Raw genomic sequence first — 22,902 nt, forward strand, 5'->3', positions numbered from 1 at the left:
GTGAATCCTACATGGTCCTTGCCAGGGGCCATGGCTCCTTCATCAGATGGGGCTTGTTCAGGCTCTCCCCCAAAAAGACTCCCTTTATTACATGGCCAGGCTGCTTGTATAAGAAGGCAGTTGTTACTAGGCTAATGATTACACCAAGAATTGCCAACTGTTTGCTCCTCCAAGGAACCAAGGTGGGATGCCCATGGCTTGGTTTCTTTGAAGCCTACTGCTAGGTTTCTTCTCAGCCGAGTTTTAGGAAAAGGCAGATAGGCTCTCTTCTCTGTTGTCTATGAGTTTTGGAGTTGCTGTCTCTGGCCCATGGCACTCAGCCCAGCTTGGGCTGCTACTGGCTGTGGGGTGTGGCTGGGACTGGAGCTGGCAGGGTGCCTGGTTCCAGAGTTTAAAGGAACCCAGGAGTAGCTGGAGGCAAGTCAGACCCTTGGCGACTGCAACTCTAGTCATGGTGCCTGGCTTCCTCTCCCCGAGCCTCTCCCGCCTGGGCCTGTGGGCTTCTGGACTGATCTTGATCTTAGGCTTCCTCAAGCTCATCAGCCTGCTGCTGCGGAGGCAGAAGTTGGCCAGAGCTATGGAGAACTTCCCAGGGCCCCCGACCCACTGGCTCTTCGGGCATGCCCTCGAGGTATGTGGGGAGAGGCAGGGGAGGAGAAAGAAACAACCTCCCTTCCTTCAGAGAATCAGGCCTAATCCCCCAGGGACCACGGGGGACCATGGGTGGAGACCTCAGACTTGGGCAGAGGGATAAGGTCCCGGGAGCCATGGTTCCCTTTTGGCTTTCCTCCCAGGATCGCTCCCTCACTCCTGCCTTTCACGCTGGCTTCAGAAGTGCTGGGGGGCACTTCAGATTTGGGGCCCAAGCAGACCACAGACCCCATCCCTTTATTCTGAGTCCCAAAGTTCAGATGAGGCTCTGCCAAAGGCTCAGCAATAGCACAGGGGAGAAACAAAGCCTCTGGATAGTTCGATAGAAATCGGCAATCATGCTTAGAGCTTAATCAGGGTCCTCTTTGTGCAGCATAAATGTTTCAATTTCCGAGGGTGGAGACGAGTTCTGTCACGTCGGAGGCCTCACAGAGTCCAAGTGGGGAGGCTGCCACACCTGTGGGTGGCTCTGGAGCCATGGCCCCTGCCCAGGTCCAGATCCTGGCTTGCCTTTTTTACCCCAGGGTGATGGGGACCACCTCAGCGTCCACTCTCAGGAGCAACTCTTGTTCCCTGGGCAGGGAATTGGAATCAACTGAGAGAAGCAGATACCTGGGCCACCACCCCTGGAAGTTCCAATTTGTCAGATTGGAACTAGGAGTCTAAATTTAGAAACCTCTCCAAGTGTTTTGCTCTGCAGCTGGGTTTGGGAACCCAGGTTTGGGATGCCAGAGATTAAGGATCAGAGAGAGGTTTAGGTTCTTCTGCCTCCAGAATGCACCTTCCTCATTCTCACACTGGGGCATTGCCTCTGTTCCTTGATCGACACTAGAAATGAGCATGACTGCTAGGCTTATTCTTGGCCCTACAGATGAACCTCTCAGGATGGCCCAGTAAGCCTCATGCATCCTGAAGACACCCAGAAAAGAGAGTGTAGGTCAGGGAGATGAATCGGACCCAGGCCCAGGCTCTCAAGGTACTTGCTGTCTGGAGGGGAAACAGACACCAGAGCCGTCCCTGTCCCTAAGCAGGGCGAGGCGCCTCCCCAGGATTCTGCCTCAGTGCCATCCTTTTAATCTCAGCACTTGTCCCATTTGGTTGTCATCTTCTGTTTACTTGTTCATCTTCCCTGCTAGACCAGAGCCTCAGAGGATGGCAATTTGGTCTGCTTCATCCCTGTACCCTCAGGGCCCAGCACAAAGCCTGGCACAGAGTAGGCGCACCAAATGCACCAACATTAAATATTGGAGAGTAGGGAAGGGTAGCCACAGAGGAGAGAGTGGTGGGGAAGAAAGGCAGAGGGACAGGAGCATCTGGGGGGGGCTTTGCTAAGTACAGAAGGAGGGTCGATGAGAAGGCTGAGGTCTAATGGGGGAGGAGAGGCATTAGGGAGAACTTCATCCCTTTCCTCCTGTGCCCCTCCACTTCTACTCGCCTCCACAGAGTTAGGTTTGCCCTTGACCAGTGGACTTTCTTAGGGTGGGAACCTTGTGCTCTTACCTCCATGTTAGAACTGGCTTCCCCTCCCCCCAACGGCTCCCACTCCATCTTGAGAGTGTGCAGAGGGCCTGGAACACATCTGAGCTCTGGCTTCTTTGCTCTTACGCAACTACTGAAGTGCCTTCTCTTGGCTCTTGGCCGGGTAGGGCAGGCAATGGTTGGAAGGGTGGCGGCTCTTGGGTACTACAAAGGCTTTTTGGGCAACTGTGGCAAGCACAACGCCTCTGTTCCTCCAGGGCTTGGGTCCTCTGCTCTTGCTTGGACACACTCCTGAACCTGAGTAATGGAGAGGGTGGAGTAGGGATTGTTTTCTCTAAAGTAAAAATGAGGACATTGAGGTTAAGAGGGGCAAGGCATTTGCCTAAATCTGTGTAATAGCTCAGGATTTGAGGCTAGGCTGGGCCCAGGACACCTGCCTTTTCATTCAGGACACGATCAGTCCGTAACATGAAACTGCAAGTTCGATTCTTAGGCCCAGCAATGAAGGGAATCGAAGGGAAGGAGGAGGGCGGGCAGGTGAAGGGCCTGGGGGCAGGGAAGAGCTGGCCATCAGGATTAATTGGAGACCCTTTTTGGTCTCCAGTTATAGTCTAGAGGCTTTGGTAGCATCTACCTGTCATCCTCACTTCTCAGAATATGTCTCCCGAGGCAGGGAGATGTCCTATTTTTCTAGGCTCCCCCTCATTCCACTCTGGGGACCAGGGAGGACTTTGCACATAGTATGTGTTTAGCCATGTTCTTGGCCTGGGGTTGGAACCCCTGCGAGGTGCCGACAATTCTGATCTCCGTGTGTGTGTGCATGTGTGTGGATGTGTGTGTGGATGTGAGTGTGGGTGTGTGTGCACGCGTGCATGCATGTGTGTGTGTGTGGGGTGTGCGTGTGTGCATGTGTATGTGTGTGTGTGCATGTGTATGTGCGTGTGTGCATGTGTGTGTGTGGTGTGTGTGTGCATGTGTATGTGTGTGTGTGCATGTGTATGTGAGTGTGTGCATATGTATGTGCGCTCGTGTGTGCATGTGTGTGCATGTGTATGTATGTGTGTGCATGTGTGTGTGGGTGTGCGTGTGCAGCAGGGAGAATGCCAGCTCCTAGCCTAGGGAAATGTGATTCCCTGAGACTTCAGCGGCTTCTCCCTCAGCCCCACCCGTTGCTGTGACAGTGCACCTGAATTCATGCTGTGCAGTGAAGACAGGGCTCCGGCTCATTTTCATTTAGCAAACATTAACCAGGGGTCTTTGCTGTGCCCTGTTAGTAAGTCACTTCACCTCTCTGTGCTTCTGTTTTCCTGTCAATAAAATGGAGACAATCATCTTTACCTTGCTGGGTTAGAAGCATATAGGAAGAGCAAACTGCTAGACAGATAAATGTCAGGTGTGAAATCATTATACAGGGATTCTTGCTGCAAAACATCCGAAGTGTTTGCTTTCTTCATCTTTTCCTTCCTCCCAAATCAACACAGTCTTTGCAGCCAGATAAGCCTCCTCTTTTCCAAGGAACTAGTATTGTCGGGTCAACTACTCTGGGTCTGGCCCTAAGCTGAGGCCAGAGGATGAAGAAACAGGACCAACAGTCTGCTCTAGAGAACTGTGTCTGTAGGAGAGACAGACACGCACTCGTGTTCCAGATCTGTGAGTCAGAGGAGGTCCGGGGAGGTGATGCTGAGGCAAATCCTAAGATTTGGAAGCAGCAGCCTACGCAAGTGCAGAAGGGAAGGCAGAAGACGCCACCTGTGCAAAAGGGCACACAGGCTGGAAGGAGCAGTGTGTTAGGAAATGAAACTGTTTTTGAGGTCCAGCATGTGCCCCTGTTAGTAGCTTGTCCCTTCTGGAGTGGCGATCGGGAGGACAGACTGGGGAGGACGAGGCTGGAGGTGAGCAGGGGCAAGCCGCACAGGATCCTTGCGATCAAAAGGCTTTACTTTGTCTAGGGCAACAGGAACCCCACTGACGGGAATCAAGCGAGGGAGGGACAAGGTCCGACTTGTGATCTAGAAACATTCCTTTGGCTTTGGGTGGTGAACAGATTGACAGAGGGCTAGCGGGAGGCAGGGAGACCAGGGCGGGGGCAATCCAGGCAGGTGCAGCGAGTGGGCCAGGGGGCTGGGGAGAGGGGAGAGGGAGAGCAGCCAGGTCCTGGCCTGGTGGGCACAGGAAAGGGAGGCATCAAGGCCTCTGCCACAGCTAGATGTGGGGGTGTCAGTGAGGTCCCCTCCATGCACCAGGATAAGGGGGCAAGGATTGCCCTTGGAGCTTTGTTAAATGGAGACATCAACACAGCTGGACCAGAGCAGAATTTGGCAAAGTCACTTAAAGAGAGAAAAAGGCTTCTTGAGCCACAAGATTGGATTATAAACAGGAGGAATGAATTTCTACGTCTAAATTTTAAAATGTGGGCATCTGAGGCCCAGGAAGAGGAGGCTCAGGGGCTGGCAGCTCCCGTCAGTGCCCGGGCATGGGATCCCTGGGCATGGGGTTTAGAGAATTTCCTGGTGGGCCTCTCCTCTGGTGAGCTGCTACCCCCAGCTCTTTGAGCCAGGTTTGCTGGTTCCTATGTAAAGTCACCCTATGGGCTGCAAGGGGCCGGGCCTCCTCCACAGGGCATCCCTTGCATCTCCATAAACCCTGGAGAAAGCCACATTCCACACCCCTGGCTAGTGTTGGGGTGAGTGGTGGTTCTGCTCTTAGGTATGGGAGAACAGGCAGATTTAGGGGAATAACATGATGTATGTGAATACATACGTGTGCACGTTGAGTTTGAAAGTGCTGTGTCTCAGGGACCTGGAAGGTGCCATTCAGAGAGGCCTTGACCGCAGGTGAAAGGTATGCCTGAACTAGCTGTCCGAGAGAGAGAAATCACTGGCGGGTAGATGGCAAAGGCAGCCACAGGAGCGGGTAAGAGCCTCCAGGGAGGAGGCATAGCTTGGGAAGAGGCCAAGGATGGGACCTAGGGGAGCATCATCCTTGGGGGGCAGCAGAGGGCAGCTGCTGAGAGGGGCTGCCAGGTAGGGGAGGTCATCTGGGAGAGAGTGCAAGGAGGGGGAATCAGCGCGCCACAGCACCAGCGGGCTGTCCTCTGGGAACCTTTGCAGGAGAGGCAGGGCAGACGTGGGAGGAAGGGAGACAGCAGACATGGACACGGCTCTTCTGAGAAGCCAGGTTGTGAAGGGTGGAGGGAGTTGTGTGTGGTGTTAGCTGGAGGAGGAAGCCGAACTAAGGGAGGTTTTGTTTTCTTTCTATCTTTTTCTTTTTTTTAAGTGGGAGAGACTTGAACATGTTTTTTGTTTGTTTTTTGTTTTGTTTTTGAGACAGAGTCTCACTCTGTTGCCTGGGCTAGAGTGCCATGGCGTCAGCCTAGCTCACAGCAACCTCAAACTCCTGGGCTCAAGCAATCCTCCTGCCTTAGCCTCCCAAGTAGCTGGGACTACAGGCATGCGCCACCATGCCTGGGTAATTTTTTCTATACGTTTTTAGTTAGCCAATTAATTTCTTTCTATTTGTAGTAGAGAGGGGGGTCTTGCTCTTGCTCAGGCTGGTTTCGAACTCCTGACCTTGAGCAATCCTCCTGCCTCGGCCTTCCAGAGTGCTAGCATTACAGGGTGAGCCACCACACCCGGCCTTGAACATGATTTAAATGTGGATGGGAAGGAGCTGTGGAGGGAGTGAGGTCTGTGACATGGGAGAGAGAAGGGCTGACCCACACGGGAGTGTCTGAGCGGAGGACAGGAAGCCAGAGAGATTGGCCCTGGCCCGGAACAGGGAAGGGGAGAAGCTGGCACAGGCAGGTGGCTCTTCAGGTTTGGCGGCTGATTTTTTTTATCTTTTTGAGACAGAGCCTCACTGTGTTGCCCAGGCTAGAGTGCCATGGCAACAGCCTAGCTCAGTGTAACCTCAATCTCCTGGGCTCAAGCGATCCTTTTGCTTCAGCCTCCCAAGTAGCTGAGACTACAGGCATGTGCCACCATGCCCAGCTAATTTTTTGCATATATTTTTAGTTGGCCAATGAATTTCTTTCTAGTTCTTTTTTTTAAAGTAGAAACAGTGTCTTGCTCTTGCTCAGGCTGGTTTCGAACTCCTGACCTTGAGCGATCCTCCGGCCTAGGCCTCCCAGAGTGCTAGGATTACAGGCGCGAGCCACCACACCTGGCCTGGCGGCTGATTTTTTAGGGGCCTCTTACTTGATGGCTCTCCTGCTGGGAGTGAAGAGGGAGAGGCAGAGGGGACAGTTGAGGGAAGAGAGATGTTCTTGAGAAGCAGATTGTGACCAATGCTATGTGGCTTTCCAGAAGGCGTTTCTGCTGATCTCGGCTCAAGCGTCACCTCAGAGTGACACCTGACCCCCTGATCCCACCTGACCCCTGTCCACAGTAGCAGCCCTGCCTGTTACTCTGCTTTATTTTTCATCTCAGAGTCATTGCTACCTGAAATTATATTATTGGTGCATTGGATTCTTGCTCATTTCCTTTCTCCCACATGGTGTGTAAGCCCCCAGGGGACGGGGCTTTGTCTTGCTCACCACCGTAACCCCAGGAAAGCACAGTGTCTGGCACACAGTTGGGTGCTCAAAGCCCATGTGTTGAATGAGTGGATAAATCCCTGGGGACTCAACTCTGGGCAGCAAACCACCCGCACAGGCTGGGGACCAATGACTGCATCCCCCTGGACACCTGGGCATTCCTTGGGCCTGCCCTCCTGTCTTCTTAAGCATTTGAATGCTCTCCTGCGATCCCCCTCCAATCTGATCACTGGGGGGCTGAAGTTCATCTTTGGATGCTGAAGATGGGAGAGGTATTGGGGGCAAAGCACAGGCGTTGGAATCTGAAGATGGGGGCATGATGCTAGTTGAGTGACTTTGGGCCAAACCCATCGTCACTTCCTACCCACTATGTGGTGGCCACGCTGATCTCACTCAAAGTCACTTGGCTCCTTCTGGTGAGCTAGGGGCTCTCCCTGTGTCTGGTGTGTTCACACATGTTCACACGTACAGTCGTAATAGCCCATTTGTCCCTGAAAGGGAAGATGGAGGATGAAGCCACCTGTTTGTCACCAGCATGGGAGGAAGTCACTTCTCTGCTCCTTGGGGCATTATGCATCAGACCCCCTCTGTTGGGGCTCTCTATGGCACGCTCCTAAACCCCCTAGTTCAATCCCCAAAGAGTTCGTGTAAATCGAGTCCACCTTTTCACTGATTTTACTGCTGTTTCAGAGATGCTGCCTCTTCTCACTTCTGGTTGGTTCTCATGGGCAGGTGCTTCTGACTCTAGCTTAGTTTAAAACCGTGACAGTGGCTTGGCTCATGCACACACGGAGCCCTGACAATGCTGTGTGTGTGTGAGTACCCACGTGAGGAGATGATGGACCCATGGGCATCCATCTTGGAAGAGAGCAGACTGGGGGATCTGGCCCCGACTCCCAATCCCTCAGGACTTCCCCAGGCAGTGGGAGCCTGCGTGGCCCCAGGGAGCAGAGTGGGGACTCACGAGGAAGGCTCCAGGGAGGTGGCTTTCAGTTTGGTGGCTGAAAAGTCTTTGGAAAAGCAATAAGTTTCCTGTCACGAGAGATGTTTGAGCTCCAGGGCAGGGATTCTCACAATTTGAAGTCCTGGACCAGGCAGCCTGGGTCCTGGGAATCTGGGCTCAATAGGACCTGCCTCGAGGGAACCCCAGCATGCTGGAGCAGAGAAAATCCTTGTCTTTTCCCCTCCCTAACTATTTGTTTTTCTAAAGTCCCATCCCCATTGTGAGCAGATGTTTTGTTCTCAAGCAACCCCCTGGGAGCTGTGGGTGGCTTGAGCAGGCTGGTGAACAGGAGGGACCACAGAAAGAGCCTCAGTCAGGATCTTCGGCCCGCCCTAGCTTACGTGGGACCATTCTTTGTGGTCTTTGGGATGCACTGTTCCCACCTATAAAGACAGGTCATGGTGTGACTGGTCGAAGTCCCTCTTCCATCTGATCCTTGGAGCAAAGCTTACTCAGACTCGTGGGGAGTAGTGACTTAGGCTTGTTCTTCCAATTCCCTGCTATGGTTTATTTCTGGTGAGGTCAACAAGGAGTGCAAATGAGGATGCGGGCAGGGCTGGGGAGCAGGGGTCACCAAGTTATCCCCACGCCCTGCCCTTTCCCTGCTTCCTTCCTTCTGGAGAAAAACAAGCTGACCTTGAACCCCCAGCCCTTTAAGTGTCCTGACTCAGGGCATCCGAAGATGAGTTTGAGTCATCCAGTTATGTAACCCAGAGGAACTGGCCAGGCAGTCATGTGTCCCCCAGAGGGAGGACATCCCAGGCCTCTCCAGGGCTGCAGCTGTAGTAGTGGGGCCTGGGGTCAGGAGCCAGCCTCAGGTTCACGAAGTTCCTGGAGCAATCAAGGGCACACAGCCGCAAGCTGAGGTCAGCATGAGGTCAGTGTCCCTCTCCCTGGTGGGAATGCTGCAGAGGGACATGGCTGATAAGGACAGGAATGGGGCTCGAATAAACCAGACCAGCCAAGGGCTTCTTAAAATCCTAAGATCATATGAGTCTGGATTTCTGGTGACTTAAGCCTTTTCCTGGCCTGTCCATCTGGGCTCCCTGGACCTGGGAAGGATGGGAAAGGAGTGCTTCCAGCATATCAGCCAGGAAGGAGGCAGGAGCACCAGAAGATTCCCTCTTACCTGGAGTGGGTTTTGATGCTTTTTATCACTTTGTGCTCTTCTTGACATTGTGTGCTCAAGAGCTGTGAAAACTCTGCAACTCCCTTGAGTTGAACTCAGGATTTTGAGTTCAGAGGCAAGGAGGGAAGGGGTCGATGGGATGATTACACCAGAATCTACAGAGGGCCTGGGAGGAGAGGAACCCCAGAGTAGGCACAGATGGGTGCTGGAAACCAAAGTAGGCCCAATCCCATGGGTCCTGGGGTTAGTGGCTTGGGTCAGTCTAGGATCCCTGAGGGCTACATTATCAGATGCTTGTGTCTTTTTTTAAGGCCGCTCCCTGGAAGATACAACATGGATTAGTTGAATAGGTGGATATTATGAGAGGGAACTTTACAGACAGGAAAAGCAGAGCCAACACATGCACAGACCTCAACATGAATGACATTCTCTAGGATGCAGTGCACAATTTATGCAACTGAGCAGAGCGGCCCTCGCAGGCTTCAATGTGCAGAAGACAGTGTGAGTTAGAGCACTGCTAATCTACAAGCAGTGTGCAAATCAGTTCACTTAATCAAGCCTCAGTTTTCTCATCTGTGGAATAGGAGAAATTATCTGTTCCACATTAGGTACATGAAACAATCTGTGAATTCACTCAGGTAGTACCTGGCACATATTAATAGTAGACATTCAATACGTATCTGTTCCCTTCCATTTTCTATGTTGAGAAATACAATGTGAAATCGAGTAGTGAATTTGGATATTAGCCAAGCAGGCATGTCTGGGCCAGCTGGGAAAAACAAATAGAAATCTGCAATGCTGTTTACCAAGCAGGAAGTGCCGGCAGTGGCTCCTCTATGTCTCCGGGAATTGAGCAAGACCTTTGGCTGGTTTCTCGTGAGACTGACCATCTCTGGCCAATTTTTAGATTAGTCAGATACTTTGCATGCTTTCTCTCCTCATTTCTGGTCTTCCTTCATCTCATGTTTTAATTTCATTCATTCAATACACCCTGCATCAAGTATGCAGTGTGTTCCCAAGGCCTCACGCTGAGCCCCGTAGGACGTGGTCTGCACACCCAGGAAACTCACAGCCTGGAGGTGGGGTCAGGGGTCCTGGGTGTGAATCCCAGCTCCATTGCTGACTAACCCTGTGGGCTTCAATTTCCTCACCTTTGAAATAGGAATTATGATAGTGCCTATCTTATAGAATTTTCAGAGGATTAAATGCAAACGTGGGGGTAGCATGCTTATTGCAGTATCTCACACATGTTAAATGCTCAATGAATGTCACTATTAATATTAATTTTTTTTTAAAAAATCCTGGGTAGGCTGGGAAGGTGGCTCATGCCTATAATCCCAGCACTCTGGAAGGCTGAGGCAAGAAGATCGCTTGGGGACAGGAGTTCAAGACCAGCCTCAGCAAGAGTGAGATCCCATTTCTACAAAAAATAGAAAAATTAACCAGGTGTGGTGGTGCATGCCTGTAGTCCCAGCCACTGAGGAGGCTGAGTCAGGAGGATCACTTGAGCGCAGGAGTTTGAGGTTGCAGGGAGCTATGTTGATGCTACTGCACTCTACCTGGGGTGATAGAGTGAGACTCTCTCTCTCTCTCAAAAGAAAAAATCCTGGGTAATTATAATACAAAGTGGAATGTGGATGAGGCATTAACAGTGCCAGAGAGGCCCAGAGGAGCCAAAAATTTCAGTCGCTGAGGGATTAGGGAGGTTCCTGGAGAAGGGCATTCACACCCGATGTCAAGGAACAGGCAGAAGCTCAACAGGTGTTCTTGGGCAGAAGGTGTGTAAGGAGGAGGGAATGGTATAAGCAAAGGCACGGAGATGATGCCATACCCTAGCAGGTCATCTTAGTTCTAGACATTTAGACTCACCAGATGAGCACAGGCGCAGGTAGCACCAGTCTACTCTGAGGATATGGGCAGGAGCCACAGTTGCCAGCAAGGCAGCGCCAGCCATTCCCTGCAACGTCCACACAGCCATCAGTGACCCGTCTTCTCCTCGGGGGAGGGCTGGGTGCAAGGAGATGAGACTCACATCAGAGTGTGTGAGTCTACCTTGTCTTAGAATCTTCATGCCCCACAGAATCCCTGCGTCCACTGACAGTCCCCAGACTCCTGCAAGGGCCATGCACCTTACAAGAGTCACCACACTTGAGGAAGCCCAAATCATAGTGTTCTCATCGGTGTTTATTGTTCATTTGTAGTTCTTCCCAGTCCAGATGTCAGTTACCAACCAGGGGTCATTTTTGTGGTAGTCATGTTGCCTAGCAACACAGTTGACATCCTCTAGTTAAGTTTGCAGGGGAACAGCATTAGAGAGTGTAACCCAAGGTCAGGTTCCTATGTGATGGGGGAACATTTGGCTACACCTTACTCGTGGTTGGAAGTGTCCCAGAGCATGTTCTCTAGTGCAGTCTGGGGGGCATTTGAGAGCGGGATGCAACAGGAGGTGCAGGGAGGAGACTTGGAGGAGATGTTTTAGGCGAAGATAGGCTTGAAGGACAGGGAACTATGTGCTGAAGGCTTACCTTGGGCAGGATCTGGTGCTAGGTCCTTTCACACATTATCTCAGGAAAGGGCCTTGAAAGCCACGTGCCTTCAACTAACAACAGCTAACGCACACATATGCACACACATGCACATGCCCTGAATGATTTCATTAATGTCAAAGCAGCCCTATAAGGTAGGCATTATTATGTCCATTTTACAGATAAGGAGAGTAAGATTCAGAGAGCTTAAGGAACTTAAGTGCCCAAGATCACACAGCTACAAATAGGGGCAATTGAGATTCAAACCTAGGTGCGCCAAGCTTCACAGCTGTGGGCCACAGGGTCTCCTTTCCCTGGTTCACATCCCAGCTCCACTTCCAGCTATATGGTTCTTGGCAAGCAACCTAACTTCTCTATAGCTTAGGCAGCTCCTGCCTAAAATGAGGCTTCACAGAATAGTTGTGAGGATTCTATCAGGCCAAGATGTAAGGTATTTAGAACAAGGCCTGGCACACAGCAAGTGAGTAGTAAAGATTAGCTGTTAGTCATATACTTGCTCACAAACTCCAGATCTCAGATATTATTCTGAGACTCACAGGCAGGGCACTGACCAGTGTTAAGTGTATCTTCAAAAGACTCCCTCCAAGTGGGGAAAAATGGATAAATACATTATGGCACATCCCTAGAGTGAAATACTATGCAGCAGTTAAAAATATTGAATGACAGTTAAATGCACTAGCTTGGAAAGGAGGACCAGATATGTTAAATGAAGAAAGGCTGGTTTTGCAAAAGTATTTATAATATAACTTCACTTACATAAAATCCTCTGGGTGAGAAGATGTGGCTAGAAAACTCCCCAAAGAGCACATACCACCCTCCAGATGCTCTCTCCAACCTCATCTCAGTGACTGTCCCCCCCATGGGGCAGCTCCTGGAAGACGCCATGATTTCTCCCATGCAGAGCCTTTGTGCTTGCCATTCCCTCTGCCTGGAACACTCTTTCCTTAATGCACTTCATGCAGCCAGATCTTAAATGTCATCTCCACCAAGAAGCCTTCCCAGATCACCCTATCTAAGCAGCTTCTCCCTGTTAGTGTCTCTCATAGCACTGTCTTTATTTCCCTCTCAACACTTTCTACCGTCTGTGATTATTTCACTTAATTGCCTACTTGTCTATTATCTGTCTTCCCCATAGGATGAAAGGGCAGGGCTATGGCTGTCTCGTTCCCCTGAGATGTCTAGAACAGAGCCCTGCACATTTAGGTCCCCAATAAAAATGTGTGGAATGATACAACAGGGTGCAACTGAGGTGATTTCTCTATTGCACAAGTGGATATTAACTTTATAATGAAAATGCTTTAATGTTGAGAAGAAAGTGCTTTCTGGATGCAGTGAAGACACAGAGTGGGTGGCAGGTGCCAGGTGGAAGCAGGCTGGCGAGTTTGGGGTTGTTGAGCTAACCCCAGTGTGAGAAGAGGGTGGCTGGGACGTAGAGCAGTGGTGATGGGGCTGGAGAGGGCACTGAGTCCAGAGAAGCTTAGGAGAGGGAGTTGCAGGGGGAGGGAGAGAATCTCCCCTCCTCCTCCCTTCCCCTCCTAGGGACTTGGGGCCTGGCTGGTGATGCTGGGTTCCTGAGTGGCCCCGGCCTTCTGTCATCATTTCAGATCCAGCAGACGGGGAGCCTGGACAAAGTGGTGTCCTGGGCCCACCAGTTCCCCTATGCCCACCCACTCTGGTTTGGACAGTTCATAGGCTTTCTGAACATCTACGAGCCAGACTATGCCAAAGCTGTGTACAGCCGCGGAGGTGAGGGGCTCTTGGGAAAGGGTGGGGCTTCCTGAGAGCAGAGGGCTCCGGGTGCCATGTGGGGAGGAGGCCTGGGCCTATGTCCTAAGTCTGTGCAGCTGAGATCTTCTTCCTACTTATCGACGAGCCTCTTCTGGGAAACCCCTGTCTCTGCTCGACCTGATCTTGTCCTTCTTCTGCAGACCCTAAGGCCGCAGATGTGTATGACTTCTTCCTCCAGTGGATTGGTGAGTGGGCACCTGCCTTCCCTGCCCGGCCCATCCCAGACCTTGGTGATGGGTGACCAGGATCCTGCTCTGCCCCACTCAGTTATTCCAGACTTCCTGGTCCCCAGGTGCCCATCTTAAGCATGGCTGCTCAGTAGGCAGATAGGGGAGCAGCAGCAGGAGTGCTCCCGGCGGGCCGGGATGTGGGCCCCAGGCACCTTCTGCTGCTGGGCCTGTCTTCTTCCCTAGACAGGCAGGGCAAGGGCTCTGGAGGGTGTGTGAGTGTGAAGAATGGCGTCCTGGAGGAGGTGGTGCTACGGTCCATCCTACAGGAGACGTTTATAGGGGTGCTGTCCAGCGCAAGGGCCTGAGGAAGGTGTGTGGCAGGACCACAGCTGGTCACCAGAAGCCGTGAGGCTGTCTGGGTGGCTGCAAGGCAGAGCCCGGCTGGGAGATGGAGCTAGGTAGAAAGGACTGGCTGCTTTTGGCTGCCAGGATGAGGAGATGGTTTGGTGCTGAGGATAGGTGAGAGCCATTGAATATTCCTGAGCCAAGACCACATACTTCTCCAAAACTCTTCTTTTACTTATGATCCTATGGTATCCTCAGCATTTTCCTGGGAGCTGAGAAAGGGCAGGGCCAAGAGGAAGCAAACATTCCCAAACCTGTTTACTCACCCAGTACCACAAGGAAGTCTTTTTGTGATTCTCTCACTTATCAAAGGAAGGGTACAATGAAAAGACAGAAGGGAAAAGGCTTAGGAAACAAAGAGGCAGTTTCGAAGACAGAAATGCATTTCCAGGCTGGGCGCGGTGGCTCACACCTGTAATCCTAGCACTCTGGGAGGCCGAGGTGGGTGGATTGCTCAAGGTCAGGAGTTCAAAACCAGCCTGAGCGAGACCCTGTCTCTACCAGAAATAGAAAGAAATTAATTGACCAACTAAAAATATATATACAAAAAATTAGCCGGGCATGGTGGCACATGCCTGTAGTCCCAGCTACTCGGGAGGCTGAGGCAGGAGGATCGCTTGAGTCCAGGAGTTTGAGGTTGCTGTGAGCTAGGCTGATGCCATGGCACTCACTCTAGCCTGGGCAACAAAGTGAGACTTTGCCTCAAAAAAAAAAAAAAAAAAAAGAAGAAATGCATTTCCAGCTCATGGTATGTGTTGGCGGGTAAGGAAGATAGGGTCCCTTTAGAGGCCACGAAGCACAAACATGGCAGATTGTTCCCCAAGTCCTGAAGCTGTGGCCACGGTCTTAGTAAGCTGAGAGTCAAGACCCAGCAGCCTTCCCTTCTGCTGGCTGTCCCCAGGGACATGTATCTCCTTTGTCTGACATCTGGACATCTGACACAGTGTCGTCTGACATGAGTTCATGGGGACCAGACTGTGGGTGCAGCTGAGAGGCAGAAACTGAGTCATCCTGTCCTAAGGAAGGAGCTCGTTCAGCCAAGAACTGCTGCCACCTCTGTGTCCTGACGTCCTGGCAGCCTGGGGCTGGGGTGCAGAGGGCGATACTGGGTCTCTTAGCAGCCCACCTGTGGAGTGTTCCAGGCTCTGGGATGGGGTGGGGTGGGACAGGCTCGGCCCCAGACTGCCAGGGGTGGGGCCATATTTCCTGAACTAAACAGCCCTCCCTCTCCCATCCCTGCCGCAGGGAAAGGCCTGCTGGTTCTTGAGGGGCCCAAGTGGTTCCAGCACCGCAAGCTACTCACCCCTGGCTTCCATTATGACGTGCTGAAGCCCTACGTGGCTGTGTTTGCAGAATCTACGAGCGACATGCTGGTGAGTCCCCTGTGCCATGCTCCTGGAGGCTGTCGGCTGCCAGGCCAGCCCCTCCACCCTGCCTTTGCCTGGGTGGAGGCCAGGGGGTGCTCCCAGCGGGGAGAATTGCCGAGGTCCCGCTCTGCCTGCAACAGCAGCCCCAAAGCTCTGCTCTGCTGGCACGTGCCTTGTGCCAAGGCTCACGAGGTGCTGCAGCTGCAAGTGTCCAGGCAGCCTTGGTCCTCGTCTCTTCCAGGACACCCGGCCCTCTGTCTTCCTAGACCAAGGGGCTCTGCGAGGCCTTAAAAAAGCTCCTACTGCCGCAGATTTGAAGACCAGCTACATCTGAAAGTATCAGGAAAGCCTTTCACGCCCAAAAGTCAGTCCACCACATTCTCTGCCATCCATCCACCACTGCCTAAAATAACGTCATTATTTTAGGAGGGATGCCTGAGGGCAGCCTTAGAGTCTCAGGGCTGGATAATCCCCAGGGCTTACCCAGGCTGGCCTTTCCCCTCGCAGCAAACTCCTCTCCAGGTTACTGCAGGCCTGACTCACGCAAAAACGGTGCTGGGGAGCTCACCACCTCTCAGCCCTCCTGGCCCCTCACACGCTGCCCTGACTGGGAGGCCGTGTCTGCGTGCACGGCAAGATCTGCCTTCTGGTTCTGCCCTCTGAGCCTGAAGCCCGGAGGCTGCACACTCTACTCACTCCACCCACACGTTCTTGCAGAGTGGAGGGCAGGGAGGGATGGGTGGTGGGCTGGTGGCAGAGGACAGGCTCAGGGTGCTGGAGGCAGAGTGGGGCATCTAGCTCGCTGGCCCCACATTGTCTCCTGTCTCTGGGCTCCAGGACAAGTGGGAGGAAAAGGCTCGTGAGGACAAGAGCTTTGACATCTTCTCCGACGTGGGCCACATGGCACTGGACTCACTCATGAAGTGCACCTTTGGCAAAGGAGATAGCGGCCTGGGCCAAAGGTCAGGAGACCCCCGGGGCTGACCACACTCTTCCCCCAAAGCCAGCTTGGAGGGGAGAGTTAGCCCAGGACTCCTGGGCCCTGGTGTGCGAGGAGATAGGATCCCGCTCTATAGAGCTCCAACTCAGAGGGAGCCAGGCCTTGCCCGTGGTGCAGAGACACATTTGGCTTTAGTGAGGCGGAGTAAGAGCAGGGAGAGGAAGGGCAGGGAGCTCTGTGGTTGGAGTGGGTTCCTGGGATGCAACTGCTCTGGACTCTGCTCCTGGGTCAGCGTCTGAGCTGTCCTGCCCTCCTACCCTCTGCTGTGTAGGGACAACAGCTACTACCTGGCAGTCAGCGATCTCACTATGCTGATGCAGCAGCGCATGGAGTCCTTCCAGTACCATAATGACTTCATCTACTGGCTCACCCCCCATGGCCGCCGCTTCCTGCGGGCCTGCCAGGTGGCCCACGACCACACAGGTGGGGCTTCCCTGCAGGGCCCACCCCGAGGAAGCCTGGATTCCTCCCCCCAACTCCCTGTGCTCCCTCCCATTGTAGGACCTCAGTTGCCCTTTGGGCAGAGGGTGTGTTCCTAGCCAGTGACACCCTGTGTCAGTGACACCCTGTGCTCTTGGCCCAGACCAGGTCATTAGGGAGCGGAAGGCAGCCCTGCAGGATGAGAAAGAGCAGAGGAAAATCCAGAACCGGAGGCACCTGGACTTCCTGGACATTCTCCTGGGCGCTCGGGTAAGTACACTGATGGTCTGATGTCACTCAGACCATCCTGCTAGGACAGGGCTTCCTGGACAGCAGAGGGGGCTGTGAAGCGTTTGCCTCTCTTTCCTCAGCAAATCCAGCCTGCTCCCTGTCCCATGATGCATATCAACCAAGGTCCAGGTGGGCAGGTGCAGAGTGTTTGTGGCTGGGTTGTGGCATCAGAAGAGGTGTGGTTGGGAGCCCAGGCCACATGGTAGCAGCCTGAAGACACTTCTAGACTTCTAAGATCACCAAGAGTCTTGGCACCACAGAATCTTGGAATCTTAGACTTCATTCATTCATTCATCCAGTTGATCCTTTACTCACCCACTCCAGAAACTCACTGAGCTTCTACCCTGGGTCACTTTTGTGCTAGGATGCAGAGATGGGAAAGATCTGGCCCTGGCCTCCAGACACTACAGTCACACCAAGGAGACAGTACATGGATGTTTACAAAGATGTCTTCCTCTGCCAGGTGGCATTCTGTGTGCCAAGTGAGAAGAGCTAATAGTTGGGGCTGAATAAGGTCTCAAGTCACTTGGCCAGAGGGATCAGGGAGGGCTTTGTGTAGTAGTAGGCATCCAGATGGAGCTGGGAGAAAGATCGAAATCTGGGGAAAGTCCTAGCCCCTGGTCTGAAAAAGAGCTTTCACTCCCTCCCTCAGACCTGCATTTGAACTTTATTGAACTACTATTGCAATTCTTCTTGGTACTCACCTCCCCAAATATCTTGAGCTGTCCTATCATGCCTTCCCTAACCCAGGATGGAGATGGGATCAAGCTGTCAGACGCAGACCTCCGGGCTGAGGTGGACACGTTCATGTTTGAAGGCCATGACACCACGACCAGTGGCATCTCCTGGTTTCTCTACTGCATGGCTCGGTATCCTGAGCACCAGCAGCGCTGCCGGGATGAGGCCCGCGAGATCCTAGGAGACCGGGACTCCTTCCAGTGGTGAGTGAGGCTGAGGGTGAGCCCAGTCTGTCCTGCTCAGTCCTAGGGACGGCTGTGCCTATCTTGTCCTGGGCCATCCTGGAAACCAGGTGAGGGTGGCGGCAGCTGCCGTTCCTGCCGGTGCTGTAGCCTTGCGGTGGTGCCGAGTGCAGACATGCCCCTGGGCCCATTCTCCCAGCGGAGGCTTTTCAGGTGTGTCACGTAGAAAAAGTTGTCAACAAGAGGCTGATTTTCAATGTGCTGACTTCTCCTCTGATGGCAGAACCTGACCTGCACCTTTTGGGTTCCTGCCTAGAGCAGGGAGGGCTGGGAGAGAAAGACCTGGACATGGGGCATGCACACAGCTGGGACAGTCAGGAGAGCCAGTCTCTTGCCACCTGCCTTTGGATGGCAGTACTCAGTTTTCAGACTCCTCCTGCTGGTGAAGGAGAAAAGACTGTTCCCAAACACTATCACCTAAAGACTTGTTCCTTCCTTGCTCCTCCTTGTTTCTTGGTTCAAGACTGAAATCCTGAACACCAAAATGGCCGGCTCTAATCTCTCTCTGCAGCATGAGCTCTGGGACCCTCTCCCAGGCTCCTCTCCCCTCTGCCTGCCCACTCTGCTCCCCAGCGCCTCCTCTGCTCAGGACTTCGCCTCTGGTCAGACACGTTCACCTTCTCTCTGGGGTCCCAGCTTCCTCTCTGCACAGGGCTAGGCCCACGGCGGGGGCGCAGAAAGTGCTCAGTTGGTGAAGGAACTTTAGAGTCACTTGACAGGGACCGCCTGTGATTGCAGGTCTGAGACACGGAGGGTGAAGTCTCCAGTAACCATGTTTATTGGTTGGACGTTGGAACCCCCAAGGTGTCCAGCTGCAGGTCAGATGCTATCAGGAGTGCTGGTGTTCAGAGGAAGAGAGGCCCAGTTGCTGGCGGTGGGGACTTTTTAGAGAGACAAACTCACATAACCAAAAAGCTAGAGAAAATTAGAGGATCGAGTGGCCCGAATGTTGAGGGCAGAGGGAGGGATGGGGCCTGAATTGGCTTTCCAAGGAGGGTTAAAATTCAGGCAGAGAGAGCTGGGCATTCTAGACTGGGCAATGATGTAAACACAGCCTGAGGCAGGGAATTAAAATTTTTATTTTATCTTCACTGCATTCCATCTAGTACTTGAATCAACGCAGAGGCACTTATTTAATAAAATAGTAAAACACAAATGAAAAATCAGGGCCAAGGGGAAAACGACCTGAAATTTAGGGCTCTGTAATAAAATATTATGCAGTAGTTGGACCTGACATTTGTGTCTGAGCTTCCTGGTGGCCAAAAGGAAAAGACACACACACACACACACACACATACACACAAATTTTATTTGAGCTTGTCATTGTCCACACATTGAACAATGCATGAACATTTGTTGGTTCATTCAGCCAACGTGTATCAGCTCCTGATCTTTCTCATTCCAGTTCCCTGGGGTACACCAAGCAGAGCCTAGAGAACTGTTCCTCATAGGCTTCCATGCAGCCCTGAGAGACACAGGAGTGACCTTGTCTTTGATGGCTGGGGGCACACACATCTCTAGGGTCCTGTGCCTTCCCCTCCTAGCAGTGAATATGAGAAGGGGAAGGAGGGAGGTGGAACGAGATCCCTTGGGTCTCAGTGGCCACCTCGTGTCTGGTCTGGACACTTGGAGCCCTTGTGTCCTCTGACTCCATACTGTGTGGTGATAGAGCGGAGAGTGGGGGCTGGGGCCCGCCTTCTCCTGGGACACTGTTGCTCCCCATTCCCAGAATGTCTTGGTTGTGTTGCCGGCAGGGATGACCTGAGCAAGATGACTTATCTGACTATGTGTATCAAGGAGAGCATGCGCCTCTACCCGCCAGTGCCCCAGGTGTACCGCCAGCTCAGCAAGCCTGTCACCTTTGTGGACGGCCGATCTCTGCCTGCAGGTGGGATGGGGTGGATTTGGGGGTAGGACTGGAGTCCTCTACATGCTCCTTTCACACCCTCTGTGCCTTTAGCCAAATCTTTGTACTGATGGGAAAGAGCTCAGGCTTTGTGTTCAGAGACTCCAGGGTCCAAATCCTGGCCACACACACATATTGGCAAATTCCTCCGCCTCTAAGCCTCCATCCATTTCCTCTTCTGTAAAGTGGTGGTGAGAAGAGTACCTACCTTTTAAGGTTGTTGTCAAGAGTAAAGCAGCAAGAGACAATGTTCATCATGGCTGTCATGCACCACCACACAGGTTGTGCCCTGAACAACCTCAGAGAGCATCGTTCACACAGACTATGACACTGTGCAGTGTGCAGCCTGCACGACTGTGTGTGGTGGCTTCATAAAGAGTGTTAACCCTGTACCTGGCATGCAGTAAGCACCTGATGAATGATAGCTATTACTATTGATAGCACCATGTTATGAATAGTAACTTCCTAAGAGTCAGTTAACTGAAAGCAGAATGGTCCTTTCCTGTCCTACCTCATGATGGAATGAGTTCCTTCCTCCTTTTTTCCCAGTCCACAAATGTCTGTGCCAGGTGCTGTGCCCAGTGCTGGGGTTACAGGAACAGGTGTGATGATGACCAAAGTACCTTCGATGAGTTGAGTGTGGTCATGAGTTCTCCATCCCTGGCAGTGGTCAGGCAGGGACCAGTGCCCCTGTTAAGGGGACACGAGGGATTCTGGCCTCATGTGGTGGTGGGCCTGGCTGCCAGGACCACCTGGTCACCAGGCCTCTGCTTGCCCGCAGGCAGCCTGGTCTCTCTGCACATCTATGCCCTCCACAGGAACAGTGCGGCGTGGCCCGACCCTGAGGTACCCCTTCCCTGGGTCCCAAGGGGCTGTGAGGGGTAAGGGGCTGTGAGGGTCACCCTCTGCCAGGATGTGGTGGGTATTTAAACAAGGCCTATCCCCTCAGGTCTTTGACCCCCTGCGCTTTTCCCCTGAGAATGCGTCTGGACGCCACCCCTTCGCCTTCATGCCCTTCTCCGCGGGGCCCAGGTAGGGAGAGGCCCAGCATCCCAGGCCCTCGGGACATCTCGGGGAGGCACGATTGAGGGGTGCTCTGTGTGAGCGGGACGCAGGCTGGGCTTGTGTGATCCTAATGCTGGTAGCCACCAAGGACCTTCTCGTCATCATCATATTCCTGTCCCTGGGAAGTGGGTGTGATGGGTGAGTCATTCCAGGAGAGACCCCAAGCCAGAACCCCCAGTGTGAATCTAGTCGGCCTGGGGCCCTCACCACACTCCCAAGGGCTGTTTCTTAAGTGCAGGTCAATCCATTTACCAGCCAGTTATTCATCCAACAACAGTCATTGATTTTTGTTGGCGAGTAAGAGCCTGGGTTTCATCACTCTGGGCACCCCATGCCCGATGCGTCTCTGTGCTGCTCACCACAGGAACTGCATCGGGCAGCAGTTTGCCATGAATGAGATGAAGGTGGTCACAGCCCTCTGCTTGCTCCGCTTTGAGTTCTGTCTGGACCCCTCGCGGCTGCCCATCAAGGCGCTCCGGCTGATCCTGCGCTCCGAGAATGGTATCCACCTCCGCCTGAAGTCACTGAGGCCTGGCTCTGGGAAGTAGCTCTGGCGAGAATAGGACCCCAGACAGCCCAGGCTGCGGCCACTCCCTGGGCACCAACCCTCCTGGCTGGATGTGGAGCTGTGGCATCCTCCCTCTGGGAGGCTTGCAGTTTAGAAGGGGGGTAGGCACTGCCATGACAATCACCTGCAGGACAGTGCCATGTAAACATGTGGGTCTATTTATTATGCATGTAATTCAGAGCTCATTCATTCACTTAACAAACATTTCGTGAGCACCTACTTGCTTTAAGAAACTTCATTTAGTTCTTAGGATTGACAAACTCTCTAAGATGTAGCAGAAACTTACATTCTAGCCTTAGTGACTCAGTGAATGCAATGGAAGCTTTGCCTTAGGAGGCATGGTTATGACCAGGTACTATATGATAGAGGAATGGCTTAGGGACCACCTCTTCACTAAGATGAGCTTCTTTAACTCTGTGTGTTATGTATGTATGTGTGTGTGTGTGTGTGTGTGTGTGTGTGTGTGTGTGTGTAATATAACAGACATAAGGAAAAGTTGCCTAAACCAAGACTTTACAAAATAAGGAGTAATTCTAAAGCACACTCCCTTATAGCCACCAATGAAGTCAAGGAATATGGAATATGGTGTCACTGGTGTCTCTGTCCCTCCTGAGATGGGTCTTTCTGGCACCTCTGCCATTGTCAGCATCTGTGTCTCCCAGTCACACTGTGCTCTGGGCATTCGGGGTTTGGCAGGGGAAGATGGCATTACAGGGAGAATTCCAGGCATTACTGGAAGTAAGGAAGCCCCACTTGAATCAGCTTGAATCAGGCCTTTAGGCATGGGTGAGGAATGAAGGTGCAAAGGACTTCTGGGGAGGGCCCTGGGCTGGGGGCCACGTGAGGACTTAGAGGTCTTTCCCTGGCAGCCCCTGCAACAGCTGCCTGGGGGCTGGGGGCACGTGCTTCTGAGCTCAGAGTCCAAGGGCACTGGTGGGCTCCAGTCCAGGAACTAGACAGCATGGAAGGAAGGGCAGGGGAGACTGGACAGGGTCGGGGCTGAGGGCCAAGAAAGAGCAACTCCAGGGCTTGGACATGGTGATGTCTCAGTGGTGCCCTGGGGATGTGCCATCTGACAATATGTTCCCCCCCCCCCCCCCCCCCCGCTTCCCCGCCATTGGTGCTTCCCTTCTTGGAAAAAGGCCCAGGTCTGCCACAGGCCACCTGCTCACTCCTGCAAAGACCCAGACCTCCTTGCCCACCTGGGGCTGAGAGGCAGAGGTGCCAGCCTGGGTGTGCCTCCCAGCTACCTGCCCTGTACCTTATGCCAACTTCCTCTTCTGTCTTGGCACCTGGACAGACTGTTCTCTGCACCAGTAAAGATAAGTTTTCAACAGGCGTAACCTGGGAGCTGAGCCCAGTGGCCATAACCACCTCGTGCCCCTGGGTGGCGCCTGAGTCTGAAACGCACCCACTTCCCTTAACTCTGGATCTTGGGGAGTGCGGAGGCTACTCTCCCACTTCAGTATGACGGGAGGAACCTACAAGACACTCGTCTGGGAGGAACTTGAGCTGAGGCCTCTGACTCTGAGTTCCTTTGACCAATATTCTGTCATTAGTATTGAGGCTCTTTGAGGGTGTGTGTTGTTGAGAAATGGCA

The 22,902-nt window shown here is 52.9% G+C and overlaps 1 protein-coding gene across 2 annotated transcripts; it reads left to right on the plus strand.

The window, feature by feature from the left end:
* The first annotated feature begins 399 nt into the window (after window positions 1–399).
* CYP4B1 (cytochrome P450 family 4 subfamily B member 1) lies at window positions 400–21,519 on the plus strand. 2 transcript variants are annotated; one of them, XM_012776101.2, is made up of 12 exons: window positions 400–631; window positions 12,947–13,088; window positions 13,271–13,315; window positions 14,951–15,078; window positions 15,910–16,034; window positions 16,344–16,495; window positions 16,656–16,762; window positions 17,534–17,724; window positions 19,518–19,651; window positions 20,451–20,515; window positions 20,619–20,701; window positions 21,099–21,519. In XM_012776101.2, the coding sequence occupies exons 1-12, from the start codon at window positions 452–454 to the stop codon at window positions 21,280–21,282; spliced, it is 1,536 nt and encodes a 511-aa protein (XP_012631555.1). In that variant the 5' UTR covers window positions 400–451; the 3' UTR covers window positions 21,283–21,519. The 2 variants fall into 2 exon arrangements, with proteins under 2 accessions (XP_012631555.1, XP_075854218.1); XM_075998103.1 differs by lacking the exon at window positions 19,518–19,651 and having other exon boundaries at window positions 20,455–20,515.
* Window positions 21,520–22,902: the final 1,383 nt, after the last annotated feature.

The sequence above is a fragment of the Microcebus murinus genome, chromosome 2, assembly GCF_040939455.1.
Source record: "Microcebus murinus isolate Inina chromosome 2, M.murinus_Inina_mat1.0, whole genome shotgun sequence".
Taxonomy (NCBI): domain Eukaryota; kingdom Metazoa; phylum Chordata; class Mammalia; order Primates; family Cheirogaleidae; genus Microcebus; species Microcebus murinus.

Bases quoted from the DNA above. Each gene is read 5' to 3' on its own strand.
- CYP4B1 (XM_012776101.2), top strand. From the start codon at position 452: ATGGTGCCTGGCTTCCTCTCCCCGAGCCTCTCCCGCCTGGGCCTGTGG. The intron at 16,496-16,655 runs GTGGGGCTTCCC...CTCTTGGCCCAG, and splicing joins GGTGGCCCACGACCACACAG to ACCAGGTCATTAGGGAGCGG. The intron at 16,763-17,533 runs GTAAGTACACTG...TCCCTAACCCAG, and splicing joins ACATTCTCCTGGGCGCTCGG to GATGGAGATGGGATCAAGCT.